We start from the raw sequence: 7795 nt of genomic DNA, 5'->3' as shown, positions 1-7795 counted from the left end.
ACCTGGATAATCTAATGCTAAGGCATGTACAGCACAGTATAGCAAAAGTCATTGATTTCTATGTCTGCCCCCTATTTCAGATAGTTGCTGTCATATGACAGCCAATCATCAACAGAGAAAACAACTTGACTCAGCAAAGTCATGGTGTCCACATTCTGTTGTGTTCTGTATGAGGTTTGTTAATCTTACAATGGTACATAAACCATTCCATGGGACCCCTCAAATTAAGGGTCAATATGCAGTTATATCTAAAACGGCCTGATCCAAACAGAGCACTGGATACTTCCCTAACTTTAAATGAACTAATTTTGTTTTTTCATTTGTTTTTGTTTGTTTGGTTGGTTTGGTTTTTGGGTTTTTGTTTTCTGTCTTTATAAGTTAACAAAGATAGATTTTTTGAGCTATGGCTCAGGCACAAATCCTGAGCAATGGTTCTGATCAATCAACTTTAGGGTCTGCATTTAATGAATCATTCATGTTTGACGGAAATTGGGTTTTGTGTGGTTTGTGGGGCCAAACATGAACCCAAATACAAGATGCTAGGACCTTGCCCAGTCAACTAACCTATGTCTATAGTATTACCCTATACTTTCTGCCTGCACATCCGCACCTCTGTTGAATATATTATTTATTTCATACAGAAACTCATGGTCTAGCACACAGAGGGCTATAAGCAATACTGATCGGTGAGATTGGTGCAGTGAGAAAAGCCCCCACACAATCTGATGGTCACACATTGGTGGCTCCATATTTCAGTTTCCTTTGCCAAAAGATCTCTAGAATGTTGTCAGAAGCATGATGACTGCATGTCTCCCTCCTAAGGGATCTTGGGGCAAATTTCAAATGCTAAACACAAGGCTTCATGAGTGTGGTCCCTAACACACACCCACACTGCAACCAGCCCTGAAAGCTCAGCATGGATGAGATTTCATGCACCTGTATATGATTAGACAGGAGTAGATTTTGGCTGCATATTCAAACTGGTATGATTTCTCACTAAGTTTTAATGGCTCCTATTGCTGATTGAGGAAAATTTAAGGTAGGATGAGATATTTCTGAGAAGGGTTTGGAAAGGAAACACAGAGTTAGATACATAGGAATTACTTAGGTGTGGCCAATCAAGCCTAGAGCAAACCCTGGCTTTGGAAGGAGGATGTGCTCAATGGCTATGCCCCAGGAAAGAGCAGCTCAGCTTCCTGTCAGTACAGGGAGAACATTAGCAGGGAACCAAAGTCTTTATGTAGTCCATGACATCAGCAGTCCCTTCTTGGACATTCTATTGTCTCCTGGAGAGTTCTAAGCAACCTCTGTGATGTCACCAGTGTTGTAGTTACAACAAGCTGACTGAGATTTCTCAGTCAGAGATTGCACATTGCAGTGATGGCCCTGCTTGCCCGACTTGGTAGACTTTTTCAGAGAACCAATGTGGATGGGAGAGAGACCAGAGAGGGGAGGAAGGATGCTGGCCTTCCATCTGAGAGTAATGAAGGACGAAGGAGGTGGACTTGGCAAATGAGGAGTAAGTCCTGGGAAGTGGATGTTGAGCTTCCTGGTAGGGGTGGCCTGAGCTGGCCTTTCTAGTAATGTGGAACTGGAGACTCTGGGTAGCAAAAAAACTTCCATGGTTATCACAATTCTTGAATCATCAAGGATTTCAGAACAGTACTTTTCCATCCCCTAAGGCAGGAGTTGGCAAGGTCAAAGCTGTTAGGCTATGAACTTCAAGTCTTGACTTGCACTGGGTATTGTGGGTGTTACTTGGGGACAGAATGAGACCATCAGGAGTGACAGCGGGTCTAAGCTATGCCAGTTTGAGGGAAGGAATACCTGCATTTCAGTCCATGGCTTCTTTAAGCTCCTGTAGTTATCTGACATTAGTCACAGGGAGAGAATGGTGCTCCAGACCATGATGTCATGTTCTCAGAACTACTCTGACCTCCTGTTTGTGACAGTTCCTACCTTACCTTTCTTTATCACCAATTGTGGGTGGCAGCCATTTCTATACTGTAAACAAAGAACAAGCAGTTGATAGACCCAGAGGGGGATTCTATTTTTATTTCTGGGATGTTTTGTGTTTCAGGGGGGAAGTTGATCATTGTGATGAACATATTCTCCCCCTGCCTGACTTATTAAACAAATTCCTTGGCTTAGAGTAACAGGTAGGATATCTGAGCATCTCCAAGATCTCAAATACTTGTGATAGTGAATTTGTAGTCTGACTTGTGAAACCACAGGGCTCAGGGCTCTGAAGCTAAGTTGTACCCTGAAGAAGACATCTCTCTGGTCCTCATAAGCACGTTTAAGGGGGAATGAGGATACATCTGGCTACTTACATCACCTGATCTCTCTAGAGTGATGGTAGAACTGAGATCCACTCAGAAGAAATCTCATGCTGGGACCAATCTCTTGGTGGTGTCACTAGGTTACAGGCCTTTTTCCTTCTCTTTGGTAAGTCCACACTCTTTGCATTCTCACATCAAGTATTCTTGTATTCGTCTACCTACAGTGGCTCACAGACAGACATCATCCCCTATACCTGTCATGAGCAAGGAGCAGTTTGAGAAGGAAGAGAACGAGCTGATTAAAGAGATCCAGCTCACTACCCAGGAGACAAATGAGCTGAGAGATCGCCTGATCTATGTGACCGAGGGATCCATGAACAAGAGGTATACGTTGCTCCATACCTGTGGTGTCATTCCGGGGTCTGCAATGCCTCCTTCATCTTATGCTTTTAAAGGGGTGGGTTCTAGGAAGCTATACCACCAGAACATAATTGGGCCTCACTTCATGCCCCTAAATACTTATTAGACGAGTGGCCACACCTGAAGTTTTGTCAGGAGCGAGAATGGAAATAGACTCTTCTGCTCCCTCCACTGAAAAGAGGAACTTGGAGTCTGAGTGAAGAACTCAGGGATAGAGGCAGTGATGATTTCCTAGGGTTCATTTGGAAAGCCTTTGCTAGGTGATGGGAGTTTGTAGTTGTGTTTTTACTTGTCTCCCAGGTGACTGAGTGTTGGAACCTCCAGGTAGCAGCTGGAGGGGCCTGGTCCCACATGGTTCTTCTCAGTGCTTGATTAGAATGCCTGAAGTTCATGCCTGTTCCTGTTTGTCTGTGTGCCTTATACTCTGAGGCAGTAATGTTGCATGCATTACTCTACCTCTCATTGTGTTCCCTTTGTCTCTGTCTCTCTTTCTCTTTCATTCTCTCACTCTTTGTTTCTCCATCCTGTGTATAGGTCTAAGTCTGTGAGTCTATGTGCATGCACAGGTACAGACCTGTGAATATGTTTTGTATGTTTTTATTTCTCTCCACAATTTGGAATCTAGGGGTAGGTGTTTTGGCCTGAGGATTTACTTACCTAAGAGTATCCAGGTGAGGTGGGTCCTGAGGCCTGGTAGTCCCCACTTTAAATAGCATTGCACTTTGACTATGTTGTCACATGTGTTAGTACTTTTGTATTTTGGGGGCAGATTATAAATCTGTGGTGATGTCTGGACTCATCTCCAGAATTATATATAATAACTGTCTCTACAGTATTAGGTATCCAGGATTTAGAATCCCTTTTATGGAAACAGGGGAAACACCATCACAGCTGTTTGGTGGGTAAAGACCTGTAGCCTAGACCCCTGAGAACATAACTGCTTAGTCTGCCCTTCAGACCTACTGAGTAACGCAGGGAGCCAGGGCACCCTCAATCTAGATGCCTAGCTTCTGGTGTTCAGGGGCCAGGATAGCCAGTTTCCCAAGGTTAAGAAAATCCCAGCATTTAGAATGCAGTGTGTGGTTTCCATGGCTGCAGTAGTCCAGGACCCAGCCTGAGTTCATGTGTTACTAAAAGCCTAAGTTTATGGAGTTCTGTCTTTCTGGGGCCAGGCCCTACCACAGGCCAAATGGACACTATAAAGAACTGAAATTAAAGGAGAAGGAGATCATGACATTCCTACATGAATTAGAGAACAAGAACATGGAGGCCCGAGAGAACAAGCAGGAGCTCATGAAGGAGATAAATTTCTATCGGTAAGTACTTGTCTGGGAGGCCAACACTTGTGAAATGGCCATTTCTGCCTTCCTTTGTTTCTGGTCGGGAGACTGCAGGTCTGGTTCTATACTTTATGCTTTTTAGGCATCAGTGTCCCTTGGATTTTTGGACTCAGTTTTCCTAGGTCTCTAGGAGACTGTTACCACTGCCAGTGTTCTCCAGGCATCCTCAGGAGCCTCTAAACAGACAAGTGATTCAGATCATCAGAAGGTTATTATGTTGTACTGGGCCTGTGGGGCTCAGGCAGGGTTTTACAGAGCTAAGTGAGGTGTAATATGAGGATAGAGTGCCCTCCCTTTGGTTCTAATGACTACCCTGATTGTAGTTGCACCCTACTAATTGGTATTGTCCCAATGCATGGGCTGTCATGAGTAGATGGAGATCCCTGTTTCTTTTGGAAAAACATGGACCCTTTTGGTGTTTGGACTGCAGCACAAATTTCTTCTTCCATGAAATGGCTATTTGCTGTTTGTACAGCTGTCATGGATGTATTCTGGTGGATTGTATTAGGTTTTCACAGGAATCAGGGTACATGTCAGGTTAATGGGACCTGTAAGTAGAAATGGGAGGAGGAGGCTGCAGGAACTTACCATGCAGAGTGTGTTTCCAGTAACCTGCACATCCGGCTCCTGCTGGAGAAGAATCTTATAAAGAAGAATTTGGCAATATTGCAGCAGGAGAAGAAGGAAGTACTGGCTGATTGGGCCGTCATTCGTCAATGTTTGATGGAGTTGAACCTGAGTGGTACAGAAGAACAGGAGAAGACCAACAACCTAGAGACTAAAGAACATCAGGTAGGGACAAACAATTCGGCCAGGCTATGACTATCTGATAATTGGCACAATAGAATCTATCTTTGCTTCCTCCCACCAACTTTCTAATCCATACTTCCAAGCAGCCGCCCTCCTCATGGAATGTAGCTGTTCTTTGCTCTTTTTTCACACAAGTATTCTGGGAAGTTAGCCTCTTGTGAGACTCTGAATTAGCCTCTTTGGAGGCACTATTATCACTGGCAAGTGAACCTTTCAACTCTGCTTTAGTCTTCTGTCCACTCAGGGTGACAGGTGAATAACATGTCACATTCTTGCATGCATGTCTTCAGATAGGTGGAATGCTATGTGGAGGTTTGAGTGAATTCTGGGTCCTATCTGCAGATTTCACATCAGTAATTTCAGTTAGCATATTAATGTTGACTGTCCAGTAAAGATGAGGTAGTGGGAGATAAAGGTCTGACAGCTGCCATGCCTTTCCCCACCATTCCTGTGTCTTAGTAACTGCCTTCCTTTCCCAGGTCTCAGAAACTGCTAGAGAGCTGGGATTGGCCACAGCTAAAGAAGAGACCATCTTGCAAAATGCGTTGTCATGCCAGGAGGCCCCTGCTGACCCTGATCTCCAGCATCCAGAATCTTCCTCAGATGAATCTTCCTCAGATGAATCTCTTTATATCACATGTCCTGAGTGGGAATAGGCCCTAACTAGGAAGCCATGGCTGATTCAGGGTGTTATTCCCTTTTCTCTTCAGATAATTCCTCTTGGCAGAGAACGGAGGTGACTGCACTGGTAACAAATGTCCAAGAGGAGTAACAGGCTATAGGTCTGTGCTGCTAAAAGTGCAGAAAAAAGATGAACAATAATTTTTTTATAGTTTTGTTTGAAGTTTTCATTTTTTGTTCTTGGAGTTGTTGCTATGTTATTTAGAAGTTATATGTTCTTATTCTTTTATTTCATTGTTTATTTTTGCCTTTATCTCTATATTAATTGAAATTGTAAAACCTATTTTTTAAAAATTCTATTTCTTATGCAAAAAATGGATTTGCAAGTCGTGACTTTTGAGACCATCTTCCTTATTCAGGTTTTCTATCCCCTGCTGTAGACCTAGAACTCACATCCAGAGATGGATCTTTGTAAGTTTCAGACAGCCAGGGCTATATAGTAAAGTCATAGCCACCTAGGGGTATACAAGGTGATGAACTTTTGTGTATCAATAATTTTATTTACCCCATGGACACACACTTGGTGATGTAATCACTGCCATACTGCATCCATGGTGTCATGAATTCTCATACTCCTAACATATAGCACTCTGTCACACACACACATTCATTCATGATCCTGTGAACCAGATACTGAGGAATATACAATCATTGTTCTAGAGCTGCTGAGGATATAAACACATTCAGAAAGGAATACAAAATAAATCAGGAAGGCCAGAGCCATATGCTTCAGTTTACTTGCAACAGAGCATCAGTGATTGAGGCGAACAATAGCTTCCCTTTGGTTCTGGCCTGAAAAGGTCAGAGCCATTAACTGGGAGAAAGTTCAGGGGTCGTCCCTCCTGAAAGGGAGGGATGTCTAAACATGGCTTTCTGTGAGCCAGAGTTTTTCCTTGTTTCTAGTCAAGAGTTAATATTTACCCGGAGAGGAAAATGTCCTTGGGTCTGCAGATAACAGTTTCTTCTTGTGAAGTTTGTTCTCTTTCTGAGGAAATGACTCCAAAAATGATAATATTGTCTGCCTGGTGCAACTATGTAAAAATGTTATTGTTTGGGCCTAATTGGCAAAGTCATAACCCGTGTTTTTAAGCTGTAGAAATCAGTAAAGCTTTGCTTCTTGCCACAAGAGCATTAGTCTGTATGTTTCTTTAAGGCATTCACAAAGCTCATCTTCGTCAAGTGATAACCACACAGCAGACATAATGACCTTCCATTTCTTGCTGGGAAATAGCTTTTAATAGATGCTGTTGTCCTTGACCATAAACTTGCTTTGTTTTGCTGTTGCTGATTAGACTTATGTTGAACATTTATGTGAATGGGTGTTTTTCCTACTGAATATAATACTGTATGTGGCTCCTCCTGAGGGACATTTCCCTCAGAGCACAGATGGAATCACAACCATTCCTGGAGATGATTGTTAGGTACCATGTGGGTCTTCTTCTGAGTAGCAGATGTTCTAACCTGTCAGGCATCCCCACACTTCCTGCCGTTGGCTTTTGCCCTTCCAGTGAATATGCTGTATTAGATGAACAGGATCAAATCCACTTGAGTGGAGAATCTCAGAAGATCTGTAGGTACAGTGCCTGACCTGCCCACACTCAGTGTCCTAGGCACCAGGCATGTATACACGGCTCTGATATTACCACTGCTATTTCTGTGTTCAGAGCCTTTTAAGTGAACAAAAAGGGGTGGAAGGAATATTGCTGTTTGTGTGCTCTGCTCCCTCAAGAGTCCCTAAAAACAGGTGCAGTCAGGTGAAATCTTAATTGATCAGATAAGGCTAGAGGCTCTTATTGGGCAGGGGGAAGAAAGGCAGAGCTGAGATTTTTAGAGAGGGGAAGTGAGGTGGAGAAGAGAGAGGGAATGAAGGACAAAATAAGGAGGACTAGGAAGATGGTGCTGGACTACGGGGCTCTAGGGGCCATAAGTAACTGGGGATTTCATAAATGGGAAATAGAGTAATGTAGGTACATTTTCCTGATCTAAGTGTGCAGGTTGTATTTGTATGTGTTGAGTTTTGCATTGTTTACATGGGCATTTTGTGGTTGTAGATTTCCCCTAATAAATTTGTCTGGCATATTACAAGGGTTTCGTGTTATTATTTTAAGAGTTAAAGGGGAAGTGTGAGTGGCAGCCAGCTCACTGGAGGCTAGCCACAGGTGGTGGATGGCATTGGAAGTATGAACAGCCTGGCAGCAGCTAAACATGGGAAACAGGGCAATAGTGCTACATGGGGCTGGCCACTCAAGGTTAATGAGATCG

The 7795-nt window shown here is 43.3% G+C and overlaps 1 protein-coding gene across 1 annotated transcript; it reads left to right on the top strand.

Annotated features, from left to right (window-relative positions):
• The first annotated feature begins 1380 nt into the window (after positions 1–1380).
• LOC147005013 (disks large homolog 5-like) lies at positions 1381–5577 on the top strand. Its single transcript, XM_085836128.1, has 5 exons — positions 1381–1519; positions 2507–2666; positions 3875–4018; positions 4651–4834; positions 5332–5577. The coding sequence occupies exons 1-5, from the start codon at positions 1381–1383 to the stop codon at positions 5506–5508; spliced, it is 804 nt and encodes a 267-aa protein (XP_085692254.1). The 3' UTR covers positions 5509–5577.
• The last annotated feature ends 2218 nt before the right edge of the window (positions 5578–7795 follow it).

The sequence above is a fragment of the Mus caroli genome, unplaced genomic scaffold (assembly GCF_978045245.1).
Source record: "Mus caroli unplaced genomic scaffold, Mus_caroli_1 scaffold_4, whole genome shotgun sequence".
NCBI classification, from domain to species: Eukaryota; Metazoa; Chordata; class Mammalia; order Rodentia; family Muridae; genus Mus; species Mus caroli.
This window is presented reverse-complemented; position numbering and strand designations above follow the sequence as displayed.

What these genes read in the sequence shown, in the direction of transcription:
- LOC147005013 (XM_085836128.1), top strand. Translation starts at nt 1,381, where the DNA reads ATGGCCCTGCTTGCCCGACTTGGTAGACTTTTTCAGAGAACCAATGTG. An exon ending in GAGGGATCCATGAACAAGAG is followed by an intron (nt 2,667 to 3,874) that starts GTATACGTTGCT and finishes TTCTGGGGCCAG; the next exon opens with GCCCTACCACAGGCCAAATG. An exon ending in TAGAGACTAAAGAACATCAG is followed by an intron (nt 4,835 to 5,331) that starts GTAGGGACAAAC and finishes TTCCTTTCCCAG; the next exon opens with GTCTCAGAAACTGCTAGAGA.